Here is a 27,215-nt window from a genome sequence, read left to right on the forward strand (position 1 = left end):
AACGTATAAATAGTTCCCAACTTGAAGTCCACCTAACTTAAAAAGCTTTCAAAACAGAAATTACAGCTGTGATCAGCAGGCATAAAAAGAAAGGAAAACAGTTGCCAACTACAGATGTTGGCACTCTGCTGAAGTTAATGAGTCCTCCACAGATGAGAGGCATTTTCCTGACATTTACGTACCCCAAAACACAATCTCACAAATCCGAGGTTTTCAGGAAAATGAGCTGTCACCCTTATCTGAATGACACACATCATGGTTTTATGTGAAACTGTCCAAAAAATCCAGAATGAGTCATGGTGAATTCTACCTCCTTTTCAGAAAAATCACTCTTCTTCACAATGAAAATTGTATTTTACTTAGAAACTTAGTTCAAATGCTACTTCTATTGGGTAGATATGGTAAAAAAATAAAACTAGACAAAACTCATCAAATTTTAAGCTTCTATCTTTATGAAACATGGACCCAGTGTTTATTTTTTCTTGGGATTCTTCATGCTGCCTTTATGGTAGCTCAATCACTTTTCCATTAGAACTAAAAGATTTCAAGTAAAACAGTGGCTAAGATAAAAACCTTAGAGGAAAATTAGCAATATTTAAAAAATTATTTTAGTGTCATAAATCCACATTTATCAGTTATACTCTACTATGTATGTCTGACATGTAATTTCAGCTTTTCCCTTACTTCTCTGTGATTAATTTCTTGTACACAGAACTCCCTATCTTATCTAAGCATCTTTATAGCTCTCAGCTTACACAGACATAACAATAACAACTATTTAATTTCTAATCCTTGTTATATAGAAATACAAATGGTCAGCCTCAAAATACATTTTTAAAGTTAAAAACTGGAATAGCAGTATCTCTGAACTCTGCAGAAAGTGGAAATCCAGAAGAATCTATCTAGAAAAGTAAGACTGATTACAGACTGACCTACAAAGCCAGTTGCTTTGAGTCTTGCAGACCTACAAGGAGCAGAGCACAGGGGTCTTGTATCACTACAGAATATCAAATTAAGTCAAAAGTCTTGTTTTCCCACTGCTCTTCCCCAATGAAACAACAATACCTTTAGCCATGTCCTTCCCCAAATTTAGGGCAGAATAATCAGAGGTACCATAATCACTACCTATGTCTGCACTTGCTACTATGAGAGGAACATCCCACGTACCTAATGGGGAATGAATAAAGGCCAGCTACAACATGAAGATGATCTATTCTGTGCTTGCAAAACCACTGACCTGCACTACTCCCTCCATCACCCTGCACTGTGCTTGCCAAGGACCTGCAATAAATGAAACAGCAAAGAGGAAATGAGAACTGTATATATATGGGACCACAGGAACTTTCAGGACCAGGGTGACATGCAGAGCACAGTAAAGCCTCTCTCCTGGGCTGTACCTAAAGAGCTGAAGAGAAGGCATCAGGCTGCAGCTAATGGCAATTCCAATCTGAATCTGAGTGCAGCAGAGAGAATTTGAATCTCTTCCTATTCCAGCAGTGCCTGTAGTCTTTGCATAACTACTGACTGACTTATGCTCCAAGCATGACAAGGATTAGATTAGCAAAGTTCAGTACAATGAACTGAGCTCACAAGCTGGGTCCAGGGCCCAGGAGCTCCGCGATGTTTTGGTGGCAAAAAACACATTCAAATTGGCATGGAAGAATAACAGCATCCCATATACCACAGTTTCTCATTTTCCAGTGCCACACATACCCAAACCCTTGCCTAAGAAATTGACTCCTGTCAAGGATCAGACACACAAGCAGATGTAATTTTCCATGCCACCTTCAGGTCCAGCAAGGCTGGAATGACTTCAAGCATTCTCCTTCAACCAAGCAAAATCATCCTCCAGTAAAGCTTGGCTGCCTGAGACACAACTCTCTACAAGACACAGCAAGAGTTCTTTTCCACCCTGTCACAGCTACATGGCTATGCAACATTCCCCTTCTGCACCTGCTGTTACTGTGCTGACACTTTACTTGCAACACCAGTGGCCTCCTGAGGGTGTTTACTTCTAGGAGACAATTCCTTTACTCCAGGTGAAGTCCTTCCCTGTGCTTGGGAAGGAGCTAGTGCTATCTTGTGACTGGCTTAGTGTTACTCTAAAGAGGGCTTGGCCGACTCCATATATGCAGAAGGCCATTATAACTCTCCTGCCTTTTCCCCTTCTTGAGTTTGAATTGCTGCACTTTGAAGAGTTTTTAGATCTCTCCTCAAAGTCAATTTTATCAATTATCTGTCTTTACAGAATCTGGATATAATTACTGTAGTTAGCTCTGAGAGGAGAATGAGACCATTTTGAGGTCTCTATCGTGTAGAGCAAGTGTGATGGTCTTGAATATTATTGCAAACCCTGCAAATATTATTTTTAAATATTTAAATCATTTATTAGTCCATATTGTATCCTCAGGGACAGCACCGGAGATCTTAAGCCTTTAGAAGTGTCCTGCATCTTTTCATGTGTCCTCACTGTTTAGTTTAGACTAACATACCTTTATTATTGTGTATGTACAAAAAGAAACCACAAGGTGTAATAGCCTTTTGAAAATATTGCTTTTTTGTTCAAAGTCTCTACTGAATTCAGAATTTTGATGGATTGAAGTAAATGGTGGTGCTAAATTAATACTAAAGTTGTAGAATTCAGATTGCAGTTCTTCCAAATGTATATTTTAAGATACACAGTTTCTTTAAAATGTGAGGAAGCAAAATTCCTCATAAAAGCTGTGTACAGAGAGGGGTTTTCACAACAATGAACAGCCTAATCAGGGTGAAGAATCCTCAACTGAGAGCTCACAAAGAAATCCCTCTATCCTTTCTCCATTTTTTCAATTCTACTTTTCTCGATAGGGGTGTCTCACCAGAGAACCTGAAGAGTGAAAGATTTAAGTATAGGACTGAAATCCATCAAACCTAGGCTTGTGGTCCAAACCCAAGCAGCTGTCAAACCCAGAGACAGGAATGTATGCTCACTTCTGCCTAATAAAATTTGAATCAAACACTTTGCATCTGATTCTCCATGTGAGCTTTTATGCAAACTTCTAAAGTGCAAGGAATCCTGGGGTGGAAGAGCTATTCTGAGAGCTTTCACATAGTTCATGTAATTAGGGAAACCACTTCCTTTGATTGTAAGTGTTCAAAACAGCTGAATTTCTTCTTTCAAAGGACTCTGTGATTTGGGTCATCTCTTTTACTTGCTCTTTTATGTTTCTCAAGATGAGAGGTGAGACTGTAAAGCACATTATTTAGAAAAAAAAAAAGATTCCACTTTTTGTTTTAGGGATTGAACTTCGACTATTCAAACGCTTGTCATTTGGAAATCTATCTTTCTTTCCCTCCCTCTGTTTCCTTCCTTTTCTGAGAAGCTCTTCAGTGGCTCAAGCGAATATAGCCCAAAATGCCAATTTAAACCTAAGGGAAAACTGAAATACAGTACATAAAGGAAAAGGGACTCTCATTTTCCTTTGTGTGGCTGTGGTTGAATATGTAATTATAAAGGAGCTCTAGCTGCAGGATCTCAGTCCCCATGTCACATTTACTTTTTCAATGGTTCTAAACATTGACCAAGCAAAAAGGCAGAAATACAGATTTTTAAAAGACAAACAAAGCAGCTGCCCTGGTCTTTGAAGTGGGTTTGCAGGTTCTTAGTTTCTCAAAAAGGGAACTCAGGTCACAGTTTCAAGGCAATGACCATGTCACCAGAGCTAACAGCTGATGCCAGTGTTGCTACAGAATCAAGTGTCACTCGCCCTGAATTTCTTGAGTCAGGCACCCTGTTAGTGCTGTTACTTCACATTCATCTCACTAACAGCTGTAACAGGCAGTGAATATCCCACTTCTCACAGTATAGCACAGAATCATTCTAGTGAAAATGCAGGAGATTTCTTACTGCAGCTTTCAAATTTATTAAGTAAAAACAGAATGCTTGTTGATCCTAGGAGGACTGAGCATTATTCCCAGTCAGTGAAAATTTGCAGGACTCCTTCCAGAACTATAGCACTTACAGGGAATCTGTCTCCAACACGAACAGAGTAAACCACTTGGAACAACATGCCAGAAACCACATTACTGCCAACTTCTGCATAGGACAGATGAGACACTGGCCTGGAGAGATGACTTTACAATAAAGACTTTGGTACAAATACATAAACAACTGAGAATTCAAAAGTTATAAGCAGAAAACTTCTCCTTGGTTTAGGAGATTAAAAGTACACAGTTCACAAAAATGGAAACCCACCAATCACTAATTATAAGCCTTCATGTTTGAAAGGTTTGCCTCAAATGCATCAAATATTACTAAAATTGAAGTTGTTATAAGATTAGACAAGAAGTGATTTCTGCACTTTTCCCCCAATGTAATTTCACATAGACATGCTCAACACTTTCTCAGCTGTACAATTCTTCCAAGAGGAAAAGATAACCTCTTGGAAAATGTCACTCATTCACTTGACTTGCTTGCAGTAACTAGTTGATTTTAACAAGTTTCCAGAACTCATCTCTCCTATTCTGCCTATGCCAGATAATAATTTGCAGAGTGCCTCAGCTTTCATTGAAAGGCTGCCACCCACCCAGCCTGCATGCCTGTCTTTTGGTTTTCCCACCAGCCAAGAGTAACTTGGTACAAGCAACAGCATCTCATCTTCTGGTGTCTACCAAGAGCTTCTTCACTTCTACAACAACTCAAGGGATTTTACAAGCCATGCTTATTTCTGATGTAGCTAATGGTAAATCAGGTGCCCAATACACAGAACCTAAAGCCATTTGGTCAGATATGTATATCATGACACAATTTTTTCTCTCTTGCCTCCACCATTTAGCCACAAGGAGTCTCAATTTTCAAGAGTTTTGGAGTAAAATAAATAAGCAACCAGAGACAGAAGAGAAATGGATAGTTGTGTGGCACTGTTCCCCTTCAATGACATCCAAAGACCAGGCCCTATTTTGCCAAGGAGGTGCACCCATAGGGGGCCCCTCCTGTGTGCAAGACACCCAGTTTCCCCATGGAGCTGACTTTCTTAAATACAAATTATGCAGAATGCAGATTCTGTAAACATCAGCCTAATAAACAAACATGTATTTGCAAGTAGGATTCTTCCCCAGTAGCTGAACTGCAACAGATGAAACATTTGAAAGGAACAGGGCAGTTTGGAGGCAGTTGGATCAGCAGCACAGCTCTGTGTTTGCCCTTGCTGGCCTCATCTCCCTGCTGTGTGAGTACAATTAACTGAGTATAAGAGAAAGAGTTAATGTTGAAGCTGTTCTCTGGGCTCCTCTGCAGCCTCCAGCTAACATAAACACATCTGAATGTTTCCCTGTGACTGTTTATATTGTCCTCTTAAAAAGGAAACTTTCTCTATCAGCACCTTAATAAGTGGAAATAGGTAAATATGAAATAACTTTTACAAGTCTTAGTTGTGTCATTACAATTAAAAATACTGGTTTTGATGCTTGCATTCAAGTTAGGATATATTTTCTTTTTTCTTCAGAGTTCTTCAACTCTGTTTTAGTGAAATCTTGTGCCTCAGACCATTATACAACTTGCATGCAGCAGTTTAAAATGAAGGACTAAAAAACTAAAAAAAAAAAAAAAAAAAGTAAAGTAGGGCCTATCCAGTTCTATAGAGCATTTTATTGCCCTTTTAAAAACACAAAACACATTGTTCAAAATTCTGCTGCCACCATGTGTGTGGCAGGTAGTTTGGAAAACCCAGTCAGAGACTGCAGCCCCCATGGTCATCTTTGAAAACTCCTGTGGTGTCCAGGAGATTAATGGTCCCAGACTCAGATCACATCAGCTCCAGCACAGATCTCTGACTTCACCTGAACCATCACACAGGCGTGCAACAACCTAGTGTCACATTTAAACAATACTTCCACACACCTCAAGAGCTACTCTGGGATTATCAGAGATAATTTGTAACTCCCAATACTGCAGTGAGTTCAAGTCATTTAATTAGAATCCCCAGGAATTGCAACACCAACAAATTTCAGTGTGGGTCACAGACATTTAAATTGTCAGCTGTCCCTCAAAGCAGGTCAGACTCAAACATGCAACCACTTATCATCTCTCAAGTTACCACTTACCTGTCATTGTGATTTTCAACTTGTAACTTTTTTTAAAGAAAACTATATAGTTAAATAAATGTTACACAAGTCTAATTTTAATCAATCCTCAATTGCTTGGGCTTGCAACAGCCTGAAACAGCACTTTGAGAAAAAAAGATTTCTTCTGTATCCATGAAATTTCCACAGCAAAGCTTTAGGACAGCTTAAACATACAAAAATACCATTTTACAGTTAATCACTTCAACAGAAGCTCAGGGTCAGAAAATGTCATGGGAGGGGAAACAAAAGAGCTGCCATTTGATGTCAAGGGTTGTTGGCATAAAAAAATAAGCAACACAACCTCTCCTCCAAATTAAAAATAACAACTGATTCCATGCAAAAAGAAGACCAAAACAGAAGAACATATCTAGAGAAAAATTTAAAATAATATTTAAAAAAGGAATAAAAAACCAAACTAAAACAAAAACACAACACAAAAAAAAAAACAACCCCAAAATAAAGAAACAAACAAAATAAACCACCCTAGGAAAAATACCTTTAATTGCAACTAGGTTTCTACTGGAAATGTGAACAGCCCACTGTCAAACCAAACCTTACAATTGACATAACAATAGTTAAGACAATATGCAATGTAACTAAACTAATTATGAAAGTAAAAAATATTTAATAATATTCTAACAGCCTGCATGTTGTGGATAGTAAAGAGCATAAGAAAGAGTGTTTCCTAAACAATCAGAGATCTTCTCCCTGTTCTAAACCACATTTAATCATAATTTATAGAAAACAAGCACAAAAACTTGTTCACTTGCAGATGTTTCTCCTTCCTAAAAAAAAAAAAAAAAAAAAAAAAAAAAAAGAAAACAAAACCACTTAAACTGAAGATTACTGAGATAGAAGGGTCCAGACCTCACAGAGATATTGCTAACCCAGGGATGAGGCACACAGTCATTTCCTGTGACTCAACCAAGCTAAGGAAGCTGGACCTATATTCCTAATGAACAGCACATGCAATGTAATTTCACTTCTCACTTACAAAGTTTAAGGCAATTCAAGAGACAAGCAAAAGGAAGCAACAGACATATCTGGTGCATCTTAGCTTAATAATTTACCTGTTAATTAAATCTGCTCACGTAGCAACTGCTCAACACTGGCCACCAGTCAAGAGGACATGCACACTTGTCCCTTTATAATTTTAGTACAAAATCTGGTGGTTTACACCACTGACAGTTATTATGTCACAACTGATTCAAAATAACTTTTGAAGCCACATACTGCCAGTGTGGGCCTGACAAACCAGTTTCACTGAAGCTGATGTTCATATCAAATTAATCCCCAAACTAGCTTGATTTAAAAAAAAACTTGTATATACAAGCCAGTGTAAGTAAGAATCTCAAAATAAGTTGGTCAAAAAAAATAGTAAGCCACACAACTTGTACTACAAACACTCATTATTTATATGAGGCAACTCTCAAGTTGTTACTCATTTAACAAAAAACTTTGTATAAAAATGTTTAAATACCCGAGTAAAAAGACCCACTACAATAAAATGCAGCAAAATACAGAGAAATACTTTTCTATATCTGAATTTCTGTATTTCCAGGATTGTTTTAGGAGGGAGAGACACACGAATTAAGTTTCTTGAAACAGACAAAATAAAAGTAAAGCCTGTTGTTCACAAGAATAATTGTATTCTGGAATCTTTCATTATACTGGTGATTCCCAGATATGGGGTTTGGACAATATTTTGGTTGCAACACCAACATGCCATGACAGAACACAGTCTTATCCAAAGCATCCACTAAGAAAATCTCATGCAGTGACTTTTTTAATTCCTGGAAATACGACATTCATTTACGAAATAAAGTCCTCCAGAAAATTACCCCTTGAAGGAAAGCCAAGAATAGGGCAAATAAAGAATCAGTCAGATTCAGTGCAGAAGTCTGTCCTATCCAAAATGATTTATTCTGCAAGATACAGATTACACAACAGCTGGAGCATCTGAAGCAATTTTGACAACTTCCAGTCTATAGCTGATTCTAAGTATCCTCTTGATACCTTTTGAGAATACCTTAGTCAGCACCAAGAGGAGTGCCCTAGGACAATTCCTTCACCAAAATATATTAAAAAAAAAAAAAAAAAAAAAAACATCAGAAAACCTTGCAAAATAACCATTCTGTAAAACAGAAACAAAGTAATTTTAAGACACTCCTCTGGTATAATAAATACAGTTTTATCTCCTTTTAGGAGCTAACACCACCTAGCAGTAAACCTGAAAGGAGGCTGTAGCCATGTGAGGGTCAGTCTCTTCTCCCAGCAATTAGCAATAGGGCAAGAGGACAGAGACTTAAACTGCACCAGGCAAGATTTAGGCAGGACATCAGGAAGAAGTTTTTCACAGGAAGGGTGACTGAGCACTGTAATGGGCTGCCCAGGGAGGTGGTAGAGTCACCACTCCTGGAGGTATTTCAGGAAAGACCAGATGTGGCAGTCAATGCCACAGTCCAGTTGACAAGGTGGTGTTAGGCCATAGGTTGGACTTGATGATTTCAAAGATCTCATCCAGTCTAGCTGATGCTGTGATTCTGTTTTTCTTTAAATGAATATGGGGCTGGATGGGTTCCCACAAGATCACTTACTGTGAACTCTGTAATTATTCAGTATAGGTGCAGATATCCCTGGAAACTTCACACATTCAACTCCTACACCTGCATAACTTCATACAGCACACACACACTAAGCACTCTCTCACTGTTCATCATTCCCAATACTTGCTGACTCAGACCTGAGAGAGGTAAGGGAGTAGAAGCTCCTAGAAAGAGCTAATAAAATATTAATAGAGCATCGAAATTGCCCTTCATTACAGCCAGGACCCAGTGTGGAGAGAGTCATTCAAGGTTGGCACTGGGGCACCCATACCAGCTACAAACCACAAAGAAAAAGAATATCTACTATTTTTAGTCCTGTCAGGACTAAAGTATCAATTTCAGTTTGTTTTGCTTTGCTTTATTTTACTCTGTTGTTTTTCTCTTGTTACGCCTGCAAATCACTGCCAGTTCTTACTCTCATGACCCACATTAAAATTATCACATGCTCTCTTTTAGCACTACAAACATGAATGAGCTAAGTCCAGTGACATGCATGTGATTATACTTAACTCATCCCCTTCAGAAGGTACAAGCACCATCTATGTCTTCTGGACAGTCCTTTCCAGAAGAGGATCATAAAAATCAAAAAAGTGAATACGTTGCATTATATACCATATGAAAATTTTTATGAAGCATTAAAATATCCCCTAAAGCTTACAACACACGCATTACAGACAAGAAACCCTGACAATATAAAATTAACTTCCTTGGTAGTCAGACTCCAGGCAATACAGCATCAAAACCAGAGAAAGTATGTTTTTATTTTTGAGCCTCATAAAACTCAAATGCATTACAGACATGAATGAACAAAGCATGCATCATTAATCCTGCTCAATTTAACTTCTTCTATCCACAAGTTAGTTCTGTTAGTTCACCAGAAATATTTTAGTATTTCCCAGTAAGATTACAATTACATTTTGCTGGGGTCTTTTTCACACTCTCCTGCAGTTTGCACAGACCTCTGCCAGCATTTTGAAGGAGTCCAGGAACACATGTACTGCATGAAATCAAGTGATCTTGTACCCAAGTACCCTGGTTGGAATGGCTGAAGCAATACTGCTGCCCATCAATAGCATGGAGACAGCTTATGGACCATGGAGTACTTTCAAAGACACATGGTATTAAAATTAATTTCAAATTTCAGGTGAAATTCCAGCAGTAATAAACCTCCTGAAGTACCACACTCCATACACCAGCTGCCAACAAACTGCCATCATAAGCACAGCCCTCAAAAGCAATGACAAATAACAGGTGAACTTCAGAGATGGGCAATCAAAGGAGGTGAGTGCTCTTCAGTGAAAAGCTAAGGTGGCAAGGCATAAAACAACATTTGTAATACTTCACTCCAGCAGTTATCTGCTCCAGATAATTGAGTCAAAAGAACTGCTAGCAATTTGCAGAATAAGGCCCCTGGCCCCAGTCTCTCCCATTCATTTCAGTGGGAGCCAAATTACAGGTTTATCTAATAATTCATATAAATCCCTCACAAAATAAACAGGTAACTTCTGGAGTAGCAGATGTGCAATTGTCTTCAATGAGTGGACACAATTAGCACTTAGGGCAAAGGGACAGATCCTGCTACAGGAGGCACTTCTACTCTGCCACATGCATCATAAACATCATGCTGACAGCCTAATTTTCTATAAAAATTCACTAAAAATTCCTGCTTTCTACTTTGAACCACTATAGTGGTTGTACCAGATAATAAAATGGCAACTTAATTTTTCTTTTTGCGTCTATTTAACAATTCAGGCCACATTCCTATTTTACTTAATCAGCACAATTCTTGTTCAGTTTCACATCTGATACTTCAATCAAGGCCTTATAGCATATTTTTTTTTCCTAGCAGATCTGTTTAGGTGTACTTTTTCACATAAACACAACATCCCTTCCCATAAAGTTGTGTTTTACTGCCTGTCTATAAAAAGTCAATGTCTTGCAGAGCTGTTTCTCAGATTTCAAAGAGCTTCAAAGCAATCTGTCTGAGCAACACTTTTCCAAGTATTTGTAAGTTTTTCTAAGCACATATTCCAGTATGCTATGCTGTAACAAAAATTGCTTTGTTTCACATGTTAGAACTTGTTAGCCCCTTGGCTAATATAAAACCTTCACGATCTTTGCTGGTTGTGATTGGCTTGCTTAATAAAATGACACACAGATACAACATATTTGCAGAATGATACCACAGCTCTATTGACTTGGCTTGTTCCCTTGGACTTGGCTAGCATGAAATGCCTCTGAGCAAATTTTTCACAACTCTCCTATGTTTTCCCTCTAATCAGTTGTTATGGATTATTGGCAGCAGTTAACAGAAATACAAGGCATGCAGTCATGGAGATAAAAGGACACTTCCTTCCAAATAAACTAGAAATAGTAGAATCACAGATTATGCTGAGCTGGAAAAGATCCACAAAGATCATCAAATCCAACTCAGTTCCATACAGGACCATCCCCAAGAGTGCCTGAGACCACTGCCCAAATGCACAGAATAATTAATTTCTGGACTAAACACATCCAAGTATCCACCAAACACAGATACACACGAGTTACAGCAAGTTATGTTTGCACTGATATCAGAAGAGTCATTAGCTCCCCATGACTTTCAGTGCAGCTCAGCCACAGACATTCACTATTGTCATCACTACAGATGAAGATGCTGTGCATGCAAACACGTGACAGCCATTAGGGTCAGAAGACCTTTCAGCCACCAAGCAGGCTCCTGGTACAGCAAGGCCACTATACTTCAGCAAAATGCTCCTGTGGTGAGCTCAACAACTTGACAAAAGCAATTGTCTAAAAAGACATCTCACTGAGAAGACAGATGAAGAGGATCCTCCATCTTCACTCCTTTCATTTGTAGTCTGTGCCAAGTGTTACTCATCCTCACTCCTGATAATCAATCTGTGCTTTTCTTTCCATTCTAATTCTTCTGGCTACAAACTCCAAGCACTAGTAGTTCTTCCAATAACTTTTTGCACTGAATTAAACTATCCCTTCATTTTCTCCATATGAAAACACAATTTTTGTATATAAGCTCTTACTTTTTAATTCTCTAAGGCTGTTGACAGAAAAGTTCTGCCAAAGCTTGTCAGACTTACTTAAATCATCACCACTTGCCTCTCTGCTGCCTTCCCAGAAAACTTTCAACATAAAGTGCCCATACCAAGCTGCTCCCATAACCTGTCATTTTTAGTTTAAGTTGCAAGTTATAACCACTCTGAAGAAAAAGAAACAAATTTGTGATGGAAGGCACTTGCTCCCCTTCTGTCAACTCATCCTGATGGATGATATTCATTAACCCCTCTTGACACCCCGACTTTCTCTAACTTTCCATTCTGTTTTGCAGATTCCCCTGGGCTGCCTGTACAGCACATTTACACCTTTTTGAACACAACAGAACCACATATGCCTGACAACCATTTTCCCAGTGCTACATACCAAGATAAAGCATGCCTGATTGTTAAAAATTACTTGATCCTGATTTGCATATGCAAAACAATTAACCTAATTTGCCTAACAGCACCATGATACAAGGTCTCACTGAGTTGCAAGTCTTCATTAATTCCTAAATAAATGCTTAAATTACAATAAACTCTTTCTGGCATACGGTTTCCTTTTCCTACTGTACAACCTGTGTTTCTTGCTACTCCAAGCTGAACTATCTTAAAAAAATGTATTTTTGTCGAATGGTCCAAATGTGTCAAGTAATATACAGGATTTTCCTTTCTCCATCCTTTCCTGTTCTATTAAGTTTTGTGCCATCACAAGATGTAGTAATATTGTTTCTAAATTTATGTTCAAAAAATGTTTCAAGTATATAACAATATGTCTAGCACAGATACATACATGTTCAATAAAGATATATCACTAACCCTGAGATCTGATAGCCAGGTTATTTTTAAGGAGTGCATTACTGATACTGCATAGCACAAATTTTACCCTTCATGTATCTTGTTATTAAAAAATAATAGAAATAAAGAGAACAGCACAAACCGATATTGGACAGAATGTATAAATCTTCCATTGTTCTAGAAAAATCTTGAGATCCTTTTACAGTATTTTAGGCAGCAAAGTGCTCAATCATGATCAAACACGCTTATCACATCACTAAGCATGACACAATCACAGCAGCTTGGCAGCTACAGCAGTGGATGAACTTTGGTGTCTGATTATTTACTAATCTAATATGCCTAGCACTGCTCTGCTGTCCTCCAGCTTGTGTTTTCCTACAACACTCTGAGGATATTGTATTGTATTGTACATACAGCCATGATGGAACAGCAGTGCAGGAACTGTGCTGACCATCATTGCACTGGGGTGTGCTCACTGCTCCATCAGGGTACTGACCAGCAAGCAGACTGGAGCACTCTGAACACCACATACACCATGGCTCTGTACAAAGCTGAGGTGTTAAAAGGACTTTAAGGAAAATGTTTAAATCTCTAAAAATAACAAACAACCAAACAACAAACCAACCTTAACTAGTAAAGGTGCATTTAGCTAATTCTGTCTTTTCCCCTGGGATTGCCAAGGACCTATCTGCCCTTCCAGGTCACAAGACGCCCCAAGGGAAGGTGACTGGCAGAACAGTTAGGGTTAAACTACCTCATTGAAAAGACCAAGCTATGACTATGTGGCTATGACTAACTAGAAGCCAGTGGAGCCCTAGATCAAAATCTTCAGCAGGCAGGAAAGGGACAACTCTAAGCCTGTAGTGAACATACGGATGTGAACCACAGAGCAGACGTCAAGAGGACAAGATGGAATCAGGTAATGACAGGAACACTTCCTATCTAGCAACATGCCAGTGGTATCAAGAGAAATTAGTAGCTCCACAGGTGCAGCCAGCTCTCCTCCTCCTCAGGGCCAGGCAAAGGAAATTGCAAAACAAGAAAAGTGGGAGACAGTGAAGGGTTAAACAAGGTTTAAATCAGCCCCCTTGGCCTGGACTGCTCGTTAAATCTCCACTGTAACATCATCGCTCATGGAGTTTTGTAACTAAACAAACAAAAATTCCAAGGTGGTTTGCCTGCATTACCTAGAGGATGGAAAACACTACAACAGAATTTTTGTTCTTGTCACCACAGCAGACAAAGTAAATGAAAAATAAACTTTTACCTCTTTTTCTATTTTGAGCAGCTTCTTTACTGCCACCTCCTTGTCCTGAGAAATCCATCGGGCTCGGTAGACACTCCCAAAACTCCCTCCACCGCAGTTCTCAAAAAACTGCAAGTCATCAAATTTAATTTGCACAAATGAAGCACTGGTAGACGACATCTCATAATGACAAAATATACCACAGCAAAACCTGTAAAGAGAAAAATTTTAATTAATGCACATATTCCAAGGATTTATGGACTTTCTTATTTGTGCTCAGTCACCCCAAAATCAGAATCATAAGCACACTACAGTAAAATCCACAGGCCACAGGAGGAAAAAAGCATGAGAACATGTATTCCAACAGGGTGTGCAAAAGTTTGCACAATTTGCACAAGCTATTAGGAGGAGCTGGGGGACAGAAACAGCTAACAGCATTCCTCAGAGCAATCCTGATGTTTCTCAAACACCTTGGAAGCAGCTCTGCAAAAGGCAGGCACAGGGCTGCCTTCTCTGTGGGCACACAGGAAGCGTGCTCCAGGCTCAGGGCTGCCTGCCCGCTCAGGCACGCCAGGCACGCTGTCCTGCAGCCACGATGGCCACGCACGAAGCACACACCACCCTGGCCGGGCACGCTGCCTTGGGCCAGCCAGCAGCCATGGCCAGCGAGCAGTGACACCCTGGCACACACCACCCTGGCCGGGCATGGCACCCTGGCACACACCACCCTGGCCAGGCAGTGGCACCCTGGCACACACCATCCTGGCCAGGCAGTGGCACCTTGGCACACGCCACCCTGGCCAGGCAGTGGCACCTTGGCACACACCATCCTGGCCAGGCAGTGGCACCCTGGCACACACCACCCTGGCCAGGCAGTGGCACCTTGGCACACGCCACCCTGGCCAGGCAGTGGCACCTTGGCACACACCATCCTGGCCAGGCAGTGGCACCCTGGCACACACCATCCTGGCCAGGCAGTGGCACCCTGGCACACACCACCCTGGCCAGGCAGTGGCACCTTGGCACACACCATCCTGGCCAGGCAGTGGCACCTTGGCACACGCCACCCTGGCCAGGCAGTGGCACCTTGGCACACACCATCCTGGCCAGGCAGTGGCACCCTGGCACACACCACCCTGGCCAGGCAGTGGCACCTTGGCACACGCCACCCTGGCCAGGCAGTGGCACCTTGGCACACACCATCCTGGCCAGGCAGTGGCACCCTGGCACACACCATCCTGGCCAGGCAGTGGCACCCTGGCACACACCACCCTGGCCAGGCAGTGGCACCTTGGCACACGCCACCCTGGCCAGGCAGTGGCACCCTGACACACGCTGCGTGCCCAACAGTGCTCCGGGCGAGGCCGCAGCACTTCGTGCAAGGATGTGGAAAAACCTGGCCGTGGTAAATCTCTCTTCCTGAGTGACTCAGATCTGTTTGCACGTTGTAACAAAGCGCAAGTACAGGGTAATTCATCGGGGTTACAATATGTGAAATTCTGCAGCCTGTGCCAAGACTGGTGCCGGCAGTTTCAGGAGATGATCCCAAATCTGCTGACAGGGGAACAGAACGTCCTTCCCTGAGATTTCACGGTGATAAAGCTTATGGCTGTAGGAATTTCAAGAAACATTATCGCCTAAATGCATGAACAATGACTAATTTTAGATTTCTTTTTTTAATGATACAAGATCAGAAAGCTCAGGTCTTTAATGGGACTGCAGGACACGGCATACTCCAGAACCATCTGCAAGCCTGCTGCAGGTTCAGTTCAGATAAACCAGCCTAGACAAAGCATTTTTAATTACCAGCAAAAGTTACTGTACTTGCAATTAATGACAGTAAATTTATCAGCATAAAATGAGAAATGAGTTTTAATAAAACAAGCCAAAAAAGAACTGGAGATTTTGGGCTGATGGTGAAAACTACACATCCAATTTCGCTGGTAAATTATAGTACCAAAATATACAATGTCTTCTGAGAACCTCCATTCCATGGGGCTTTTTGAAATAAAGCACACCTTATGTGTTGTCAGAGCTGTGAACCACACCTGTGTTAACTCCTTGTACTGCTGGCTGTCAGAATCTCTTTATGCTAGTTGCCTCTGTAACAAACACAAAGGCACTATTTGCCCCCTGGCTCTCCTGATTGTGTAGCTACTCTGATTAAAAATTTGAGATATCATTTGATCAGGAAATTCTGGCATTATTTGGTTGCAGCTATTCTCCAAATGAGAGATAAAGGTATCAACACTTTTCTACACACAATATAACATACAGTTATATTGTAAACTGCCTGCTTCATTTTATACCTCTTGACCACCCATAATGACAAATGCTGAGCAGATTGTGACAATTTTACTATGTGTCCTGAAGGCTTTTTAGCAAAGGGCAGACCTCAAGCCTTTCACTGACAGCCAGCCTGCAGAGCTCTTGGACAGAAAACATGCATGACCTCTCCACAGAGCTGCAAGTCAGAGCAGGGGTTACGAGTGGGATGCAAAATAAAGTCCATTCTTCCAGTGCTTTGCAGCCTCTTCCCTAATACAAGTGCCTGAACTGTCCTGCTGACCTTCTGTTCTTGTTTTAACCTTGTTGCTGTTGTTAATTTCCTGCCATCCCAGAGTCATCTTTTGCACAGCCTGCACAGGTTTTCTTTAGAGAAAGCTCAAAGAAAAGAAAATTGGTCAATCCTAGAAACCAAGAGAGTAATGAACATTTTAATGTTTTGCTCTTTGCCAGTGCTGCTTAATTAGCAGATCTTCAGAAACAAAAGTTCATTTGTATTGTTTACTCCAGCAGTCACTCCAAGTTCATCCTCTGTACATGGTATCTCAAGCATACGTGACACTTCACAGACAAATAAAACAGGTTGACATCCCAACCCAAAGACCTCACAATTTAAGGCCACAGCCCTGCACATATTTATGCACATGGGTAACTACACTAGAGTGAGCAATTTCCTTACTGACAACAGAATTATCCAGAAGAGTGATGCTACTCACAGGCAAAAGCATACGCACCGACTAGACCATAAATTTAACAGGAAAGTGGGAAAAGCTGAAAACAGATAATTACATTTGGGATAGCAGAAGGAGATGGAAACCACGTGAAAAGAACACATCCCTGGAAAGAAATTTCTGGTCTTCACTATCTGAATTCAATAGCTTTGAAGAGATGCCAAATTATTTAACATTATTGTTCACCCAGAACCACCAAATCAACCGTACTAAACTAGTAAATTATTTGATTTCTGAAAATGATACTTGCAGAGAAAAACATGCACACCAGACACTTGACAAATACAAATGAGTACTTTTCTGATGAGTCCTCCTTACTGCTTCAAACTTTATCTAAATTTTCATGCACTCACAATGCAGTGCCTGGTACACAAGCACTTGCAGAAGCTATCATTTGTTCTTTAAACACCTTCTCAGTCTCAAATTTACCAACTGCAGTCAACCAGCTGCAGATCACTGGATCACACAATAAATTAGGTGGCGAGACCTTTGAGATACTGAGTCCAACCTATGATCAAATACTACCTTGTCAACTAGACCACAGCACTGAGTGCCTCATCCAGTCTTTCCATAAACACCTCAAGGGACAGTGACTCCATCACCTTCCTGGGCAGCCCACTCCAACGTTTAATCACCCCTTCTGTGAAGAAATTCTTCCTCATGTCCAGCCTAAACCTCCCCTGATACAGCTTAAGACCATGTCCTCTTGTCCCTGGCTGTCAGGGAGAAGAGGCTGACCCCTGCCTGACCACAACCTCTTTTCAGGTAGTTGTAGATACACTATAGGCCACCAGCACATAATAGTTAATGTTATTTAAAAAATGATTCATTGGTTGGCATCATGTTGTTCCAGATGCTTTTTTTCCAGAGAAAGCAGAGATTTACAAGACACTCTTTATTTAGAGATCTGTAATTAAAACCAGCCGGTGTTAGTTTTCTTTTTCTAGATGAGACAACAGACCTGTTTAAACATTACTCCATGTTTTTGGATTCAAGGTAGGTAATCCTCAATTAGAAAGACCGATCTCTGTGTTATGTTCGAGAAAACAACTATTTAGATTAACAATTGCAAGTGACAAATCCACACAATTATTAACTTGTCATCCTGATTTAAAGATATTTAACAATCTGAGTTTATAACATTGGTTAAGAGAAAAAAACAAAAACAAACAGATCAGGTATTTCATTAAACTCCATGGTCTTCCACTCGCATCTGAAACAAGCACAGCATTCCAACTATGTGTGATACTTTTTCACATCTTACACTTGTGCAGACAGGAGAGCAGCCCTCTGCAGCACAGTCTCCAGGCTGGGGCATTAGTGCACCTCCCCTGCACTCAGCTCAGGAGGGTTTGGCACCCAAACCCACCTTGCCCACTCACAGTTTCAGGTGCCAAGCACATCAGTGTGCAGCAGGGAAACACTGCACTGACTGACTTCGTTGCTTGTTCTCCAACAAATGAAAACATGACAATTCAGAAACAGTGAATGAAGGGGATTTCGGGAAATAATTAAACTGCTGGTTACTTCAGTTATTCCTATGGGATCTTCTTGGGGGTAAAAGAATTTTCTCCTTTTTCTGTTTTATTTCTAATAGTTAGCATGACTTTGTAATCTTGCAGCAACATCTACATCTTCATCTTCTCCTGACTCTTTTTTTATCACACAGTAACTGCTATTTGACCGAGCTGTTGGGGCAAGCTGTTCATTTCATACCAAGAAGTAACAGATCTGAATTGTATTTGGCAGTGTTTAACATCTGAAATTATTATTTGGCATTAGTATGTAGCATGTCAGGACTGTTACGCAGAGTCACTGCAGCAAGCAGTGTCACCACATTATGTCACCACAAGCCCAGTTCAGTACACCAATGATGCAGGTGTAGGAAACCATCCATCATCACTGACTTCTTGTGATTACAGCACTTCAGGGGATTAACCCACGTGAGGGTCCTGGCCCTGCAAAGGTCCCACATTTGCTGTTCCCCCTAGACCCCCCCAAAGTGAGGGAACCCCCAGGCATGCAGGCTGCCCTGCATCTGAGCACAGCAACACTAGAAGAACTCAACACATTCACTTGTACCTCCCAGCTCCCTACAAACTGCAGTGTAGGGGAAGTGCTGCCATGCCCAACACTGCTTTATTCCACGTACATAACAGAAGACCCTTCAGTTTGTCATTCAGCTACTGCTCTCAGACCATAGACAGCTTCCACTTGAGGGACTTAGAGACAGCAGGGAGGAAAGAATTTACAAATTGCACAGTAACTGCAACTCATATTTTGTTTAGTGCGTGGCTGCGAAACTGAAAATTGCATTTCTCATCTTGCACATGCACCTGACGCTGCTCAAGTATTCAATTAGTGCAGGAAAGCCTTTGTTAATTTATTATGGGGAACAGCCATGCAACTCCCTGCCCCTCACTTTACTCTGTGGTTCCACAAAGTAGGATTTAGTGCTTCCTGCAGGAAGGCACACTGCCAACATATTGCCAATAAAGTAGTAGCACACCACACTTGTGCTATCTTAAAATACACAGCTGAATGTGCCAAGTTTCCTTATTTGGCAAAACAGCCCATTTGCTTTCAGGATCTTTGACCATCCATTTTTAGACCCAAATCATCCTTTGTATCCAACATGGCCTGCAGTCTTTGAGCACACCAACCTGGATTTTTTTCAGCAGTATATTTATACAGAATTTAAAAATAGATATATATATATAAAAAAACAAATAAAAATGTCCAACAAAAAAACCCACCTCAAATACCACAACATGGTTAACCATTGTCTTGTCCAAACAGAAAACAGAAAAGGAGTTACAGTGACATTGAGCTACAAAAGATAATGCAGAAAGAAGTTTTTATAAATTAAAAAAAGCCCTTAATCATATCACGAACTGCTGACAGATAAGATGCAAACAAACTCGAAGCAGAAATACAAATTAAATATATCCTAATCTTCTAATCTCCCAATGAGTTAAAATAAAGCCAACAACCCCTACAACTCCTCAACTTTCTCAGTAAGACTGAATAGCAGTCCTGCAGATGGTAAGACTGGAGGCATGGCTCTGCCTACCTTAGCTACAGACTCTACAACATTTGAGTCTGTCCTCTGTCAGAACCCAAGAATTCTGCATAACTTCCATCAATAACACTTCTTATTTTATTTTAATTTATATAACCATTGCTACAAAAAAAGGCTCAACTCCACCTAAACAGTTTAAGTACTGCAGGAAAAGAGTAATTTCTAAGCCAAACTGTGTCAGTGGAAGAGACTGACGGCTTTAAAGACTTCACTTTAAATAGAAAACATTGTATCTCAGAAAACCCCCAAATTGGTCACGTCACTTACATTATACCTTGTAAGTGATGCCTGCCAGCAGCACACACACAGCCAAGGCAGCTAAGCCTTAGCCCATGGCACAGCTCCGTCCTGGCACAGGCCAGACTGCAGGACCTGGGCCTCGCTTATGTCCATGTTTCTGCCTTCCTCTGACAGCGAGCCACACTCTCCAGGGTTACCATTATTCACACAATGCCACCGGTGTGCAAAGCACGTTACGGATGGATAAAATAAGTAGGTTTCACAGGACTTACAATTCCAGGACAAAATCCTGGAAACAGCTAAACACATGCCTCCTGAAGAAGGCTATGATGTTTTCAGGCAGTGACCCAGTTAATCCAGTGCTTTCAAATTATTTCTGTTTCTGGAACTTAGAAAAAGTAATGATCCATGGCTTTCCCGATGGCTCTGTCGCTAAAACTCCCAGCAGCGCATGCTGGATACAGGGATGGCTCACGCACTCGTGCTTAATAAAAGATCATGCTGCTGGAAACGAGCTAACTTAAGCAAACACAGCAAAATCAAAGAACGGCAGCTTACTTTGAAACAAGGGGAAAAACGGAGGGAATGACAGTCACACCTCAAATTCCAACCCGACGAAAAACAACACCAAAATGCCGCAGGTGCGCGGCATTTAAAACACATTCTAAGGAGCGCAGGGTCGGCGAGCGCAGCAGCCCCCGGCCGGACACCGGCTGCCCAGGCATGTCCCCCCGCCCGTGCATGTCCCTCCGCCCGTGTCCCGCTGCCCAGGCATGTCCCCCCGCCCGTGTCCCGCTGCTCGCCCTCACGGCGGCCGCCGCTGGCAGCACCTTTCCCGCTCCGGGCCGTCCCGCCCGGGCACTGCTCGGCGGACACCGCTCTGCCCTGCCCTGCCCGGTCCTGTCCCGTTCTCCCGGCGGGGCACGGCTCGTCTCCCGCCCCCGTCCCCCTGCGCGGCCAAGCCTGGGCGCCGCTGACCGGGGGGCGTTTGGCCGGCGCGGCGGGACCAAGGCGACGCAAGGTCAGGCCGTGCGCGCGGCCGGCCGCCTCCCTTCACAGGGCTCCTGAAGTTGCTTCAGCACGGGGAACGTCAAACCCGGAGGGGACACGCACGGCCGGCCCGGCCCGCCGCCTCCCTCCGCCCAGCCGAACGCGCCCCCACCGCGCCGCCGCCCCGAGCGCTGCCTCCGCGGGGGGCGCTTCACCGTGCTCACCTTTCCCGAGGGGCTCCGGGCTGGCGGGACCCGAGCGGCGCCGATCCCGGAGCCGGCGAGGGAAGGCTACAACCGGCGCGACCGCGTCTCCCGCTCCGTCCCCCGCGCTTCCGGTTGGTGCCGGGAGCCGGAGCCGCCGCCGCCCCCGCACCGCCTCGCAGCGGCGCCACCCCGCGCTCCGCGCCGGGCCCCGCGGGAGGCGCGGCGGCCGCCGGGCCGGGCAGCGGGCGGCGCGGTGCCCTGCCTGCAGGGGGCGCGGTGCCGGCAGGGCGAGCGGTGCCGGCGCGGAGCGGCCCGGGGGCGGCGGGCGACGGGCGACGGGCGGAGGCGAGCGCGGCTCCGGCCCGGGACACAGCCTGGCGTACGGGGAGCGCGGCCCCGGCCCGGGACACAGCCTGGCGTACGGCGAGAGCGGCCCCTCACTCCCTGCGCACCCTGCACCCGCACCGTGAGCGCTGCGGTGGGGCTGGCATGAGGCGAGCGGGATGGAGCATCGGCTTCTCAAATCACAGAATCACAGACTGTGATAAGTTGGAAGCAACCCACAAGGACCATGAAGTCCAAGTCCTCGTCTTGCGCAGGACATGCCCAAGAATCACACCGTGTGCCTCAAAGTGGTGTCCAAACGCTGGCTGGACTCTGTCAGCTGTGACCTGTTCCTTGGGGAGCCTGTTCCAGTGCCCAACCCCATACTGTGTGAAGAACCTTTTAATAATTTCCAGTCTGAACCCCTCCTGACACAACTTCAGGCCATTCCCTTGGGTTGGGTCACACAAAGAAGAGATCAGTTCTGCCCCTCTGCTTCCCCTCTCGAGGAAGTTGTACTTTCACTGAAGTCTCCCCTGGTCTCCTCCAGAACAAGCAGACCCAGAGCCTTGAGCTGCCCCTCATACAGCTCCCCTCAAGGCTCTCCACCATCGCTGTTGGCTTCCTTTGGACACTCTCTAAGAGCTTTATAGCCTTCTTACATTGTGGCACCCAAAACTGCCCCCAGCACTCGAGGTGAGGCTGCCCCAGAGCAGAGGGGACAATCACACCCCTTGCCTGGCTGGCGATGCTGATGCACCCCAGGGCACTGTTGGGCCTTGGACTGACCAGGGAGGATGGCCTCTGGCACAGTGGCTGTTTGCTTGTTGGTCAGCTGTGCCAAACTTGGAAGAGCCTCTGGACTGAGCAGGGCCTGTTCTCTTGGATGTTTCCACTGGACAAGTGCAGCCCAGCCACTGCAGGTGGAGGGAGTCCAGGCGTGGGGATGCACTGCCATGGCCACAGCTTTGGAATCACAAGTTTCTTCCACCGGGGCTCTTGCTTCTGTGATGGGTAGTACGGCTAAATTTTTTACCAAAATGACTAGATGAAGGTAATAAAAAACCCCCTCTGTTTCGTTGTTCTTGTGCCATGGGGGCTGGGATGATGTTTTCCCAAGATGCAGCATATTTAAGTCCTGGATGTCACTTGTGATTGCCACAATACTGTTTGGAGGTCCCAAGGAATAGGAAGGGAGCAGGTTTGCTCCTACTGCCACTCCTCCTTTCAGGAAAATGGAGTAAGAGGAGGACTTAGCTGGCAATTCCCCAACCCTCGTACATATTCCCTGGCTGTCCAGGTCAGTAATGAAACAGCCATACGCTTCTTATCAAAGCATTTTAATGGCATTGGGGTATTCTACTGTTGCAGAAAACTTTTTGCAAATAGAATCAGCTTATTACTGCTTCAATAAGACAAATCACTGGTGTCACACTTAAAGGAAGAGACTCAAAGGACTTTGGGGGGCACACAATTTTTCTATTGAGGTAAGCATATCATATGGCTGTGACAGCACATTTTCTGTCTGATACAATTTATCATGCAAAAGTCAGTGCCTAGCGCTGCATTACTCTCCACTCCCCAGGTCATCTACTGCTGACTGTACCTTGGGATTTTACATTCTTTGGAGAACTGAAGCTCCTCACTATCTCTCATATTTGACTGTTGTTACAGGCACGTGTAGATCTGCCATATAAAACTGGTCGTGTAGCACAATGATTCACAAAGAGCTGTGCAGTATCCCACTGAACCATATCCATCAATTGTACATCTCAAAGATGTATGGTGGAAGAACACTTTACTGATTAATGAAATATAAGTATTTCATTGATATCAGAGGCTTTCCCTCATGTAGCATTAGTTTGGTACAACTAATAAAACATGGGGGAAAGCCTCTGATATCCATTAAATACTAATATTCATTAAAAATGTGAATACTGTCTGTGCTTAAAATAAAACATTTAACTGAACCATAATAGCAGGAGTAAAGTTCAACAAGATCTTAAGCACTCAGTGCAGAAAGTATGTGAAGACAGTAAGAAAGTCAAAAAGCAGGCACTGGTGACCCCCTTTTGCCCACCAGATAGGGTCAGTATTGCCAGAACAAGCAGTGAAGGAGGTCAGCATGCTTTGACTTCCCCTGGATACTGCAGTTTCAGGCACTTCTTGTCTGATCTGAGAGTGCTCATGCTTTCTTATGAACAGTATGTAGTGAGCCTGGAGAAGTCTCCAGTCAAAAGTGCCACGTTTTAAAGGAACACACAAATATCAAACACAAGTCACATGAAACTATGCTGTGGAGGAGGAGAGGTGCCACATAATCTCTTAAATGCTGTAACTAAAGCGTTTCTCCCTCCTGTTGGAGGCAATTGCCAATCAGTCAAATGATTTAAAAATCTCTTTGAATGTTAAATCACCTGTTTCATAGGCATTTTCCTTGAGCAGATGCATTCAGAGGTTAGTTGCCTACTGTGCTTTGTCGGGCATTTTTTTTCCATGGCTGTGTGTCTGTAGAGCAGGCATTTACCATATGTGACTTTAGGCCCTGGTTGCAGGGCCTAAATAAACTATCCCAGTAGCACATGAGAAATGAGGGGGTGGTTAATATTTCCTACTTCAAGAGTAGGAGTGCAGAGTCTGCACCAGGCAGTGTGTTAACATGCCACTTGTTTAAATCGCATAATTACACCTGCTCTAGTACAGGACAAGTAAGACAAAGCAAAGAAGTCTACACAAGGATTGTCCAACCCCAGTGCTTCACTGTTGCAAAGCTGAAACTACTACAACAAGGTTTTAAGTGTGCATTTTGGGCTTGTACTCATTCTCCCCTCTGGGTAGTGAGACTGGATATTTTAAATCATATTTCCATTATCATGAAAATTAAATTTAAAACAGCTAGAAAATATCAGAAACCAGTGCAATGGCAACTTCTTAGGTGGTCATACTACTGTACAGAACAGTGAGACAATACATGGTGGTATGTTTTCCCTCTTTCTGAGGCAGCAGTCTCAAACAAAGAAACTCAAAAGTTACTTCTGGAGAGCTCAATCCTAATCTCAGGGTTCTTTAGTTGACATGGGACAGGCAGAACAATAAAATATTCAAAAGCTAACTAAAGGTATTGTAAAACCACAAAAATTGGCAAAGGATAAAGGCAGTTCTAGCAACTTTTAATTCCATTTTAGAGTTGAAAGGATTCATATGAATTGTCTCTTTGCATCTCATTACAGGTTGTGTAATGACACCTCACCACATTTCAACATGGAAAATACAGTGTCATGCATATGTCCAGATGGTTTAAATCATCCTGCCTGCCTAAAGCACAAAGCACAGCCCTGCCCTGCCTGTCGAGCCCTGTTCCTGCTCCTGCACTGCCCACTTCACCTTCTGCCAGCACGGTGTTTGCACGGCTGCACAGAGAATTGGGCTGTGCAGGTAAAGCTACTGCAGAGAAAACAATTCAGTTTTCACTCAGAGCACAATGCAGGTCATCAAGCAATTGCACAAAGACTCATGCCAGCTCAAAGGCAGGAAAGGAGCTGATAAAAGCAGCTGAGAGGGGATGGGGCCTGGAAGTGCTTTTTTAGTAGCATGGTGGTTTATGCCAGCTTAAACTGTATGTGAAACTCTAGACACAGATAATTTGGAGGTGGACACCTGCTATGTATTTTTCAATTCTCCTCCAAGACTGGCCCAGTGTTCATCTCAGGCTTAATACGGAGATTTCTTTGAAGCACGGCTGCTTCTTTGGTTGCTATGGCTTGCTTCCATTTCTAGCTTAAAAACTGGCCAGAAAACATGGTGGAAGTCATGCCCAGGATATACTGGGAAGGTTGTACACACTGCTGTAGAAGATGTAGCACTAGTGGATGCTAGTGTTAATCTAGCCAGTTTGAGCAAAATTGGCTGTAACTACATGGTGGCATTAGGTTTATGGCATTTGTTCCATCAGGTTTGTGATCTGGAAGAGGTGGACAAATGGCTCACCTGAAAGCCCTCTCTACATTATTTTTGCCTGCTTTCCAGACTGGAATACGTGCAGGTATGTCTACACATGCTGCAATCACACACCTCTGCAGTTACACCCCAAAACATAAGTAGCAGGATTAGTTTCATTACTAAAGACAACTTGCATGGTACTGCCAGCCAAAATAAGCTTTTCTCTTTCTGGGTGACAGCAAGTGGAAAATCTTGGGAATTGTCTTTGGAATTGGCTCAGAGGCAATCTCGCCATTCCTGGTGTACATGAGGTGGTGAGTGTGCACCCACAAACACCAGCCTGATGCTACACACAGTCCCCGTGCTTGCACAGTGAGAGTGTGATTCCTGTTTGCTTTGGGGTCCTGTGGGAAATGGCTCCTTCTTGTCCTTCATGGGAAATGAAGAAAGAGCTGCTACCAACCATCATCCATCTATAAAACTCATATTTTTTGTTGTTTTCTTACCTGTCGGGGGTTTTTTTAGATTTTTAAATAAGGATTTTATGAAGGTGCCTATATGGTACATTTAAGATTAAATTATAAATACACTATTAAATATTAATTATTATAAAATTATTAAGCACAAAATTATTTAACATAGACCAGAATGATTAAATACAGACGTGGCAGAATATGCTTGTGTGCAATGGGTGTGGATCAAATACCTGCTTTGTGCACAATGGTTTTCAGAACTGGCAGGTTACAGCTTGTACACTGTCTTTTGATCAGACATGTGCAGTGTAAAAGCACATATAACTTCTACAAAAATGTCAATATAATTAGTAACGAGATAGCCATAGGATGGCAAAATATTAACAAGAAATCCAATTCTTGATTGTTTTACAAGAATGGTTTTCTTATCTTTTTCTGGCACCACAATTTTTAGGCGATCATTACACTCAGCTATAATCCACTTGCTAGTACTCTGCTCAGCTACCATTTCATTATATACTTTTAATTACATATATATAGCTCATACTTCTTATATTAAATTTTCTGGTCCAATGGACTTAATTTGTTGTTCTAATTTTGGCAGATTTTTTCTCTAAAATGTAATACAGCTTAACACAGTTTTCTTTGTTTCAGAGCTGTACTGAATTTATTGTAGCTGTGCCCATTTGTGTTTTCTAATCCACAACACACCAAGCTCCACTGAAGCAACAGTCTCTTCATTTATCTCCAATTTTTTTCCCAAAAGATTCCTCTGTCACAGAGTTTGAGGAGAGGCAGGCACAATTGCACCACCTCTGAGGACCACCAAGGGAAGATGACAACACTTTCAACAGATTATTTCCGTATAAGATAACATTTTCTTTCTTAAAATCAAACTATTACCAAACTATTTGTATAATTCTTCTAAAGTGAATGCAGGTACCAGAATCATTAACATTTTGGTCACCATTGGCAGGGAATTGGTTTGAATTACAAAGAAAATATTAACTCCTTTTAATGATGTACCGTAGTATACAATAGCATACATTTTTTGCTGCTTGTTTAATTCACTGGACATTAATTAGAAACAAGTCTGTCTATTGGAGATCACATCTTTTTTCTCTTTGTATTTAGAGAAA

General features: G+C 42.5%; 1 protein-coding gene and 1 long non-coding RNA gene across 5 annotated transcripts in view; one reads left to right on the plus strand and one right to left on the minus strand.

Annotated features, from left to right (window-relative positions):
- MAP3K20 (mitogen-activated protein kinase kinase kinase 20) overlaps positions 1-21,493 on the minus strand; it is an 86,452-nt gene extending 64,959 nt beyond the window's left edge. For 3 of the 4 annotated variants that reach the window (XM_079310341.1, XM_079310340.1, XM_079310342.1), the window contains exons 1-2: positions 21,359-21,493; positions 13,827-14,016 (exon numbers count right to left, since the gene is read on the minus strand). In XM_079310341.1, the coding sequence (XP_079166467.1) occupies positions 13,827-13,985 (159 nt within the window). In that variant the 5' untranslated portion in view covers positions 13,986-14,016; positions 21,359-21,493. Of the gene's footprint in view, positions 1-13,826; positions 14,017-21,122; positions 21,291-21,358 lie in introns of those variants that run through there. The other variant, XM_079310343.1, reaches the window with a different exon arrangement.
- Positions 21,494-21,749: 256 nt separating this feature from the next.
- On the plus strand, positions 21,750-26,965 carry LOC306804147. The gene is made up of 3 exons (XR_013774812.1): positions 21,750-22,678; positions 25,617-25,706; positions 26,843-26,965. It is a non-coding gene; the product is annotated as an uncharacterized lncRNA (long non-coding RNA).
- Positions 26,966-27,215: the final 250 nt, after the last annotated feature.

This window comes from Erithacus rubecula, assembly GCF_903797595.1.
Source record: "Erithacus rubecula genome assembly, chromosome: 8".
Classification (NCBI taxonomy): Eukaryota; Metazoa; Chordata; class Aves; order Passeriformes; family Muscicapidae; genus Erithacus; species Erithacus rubecula.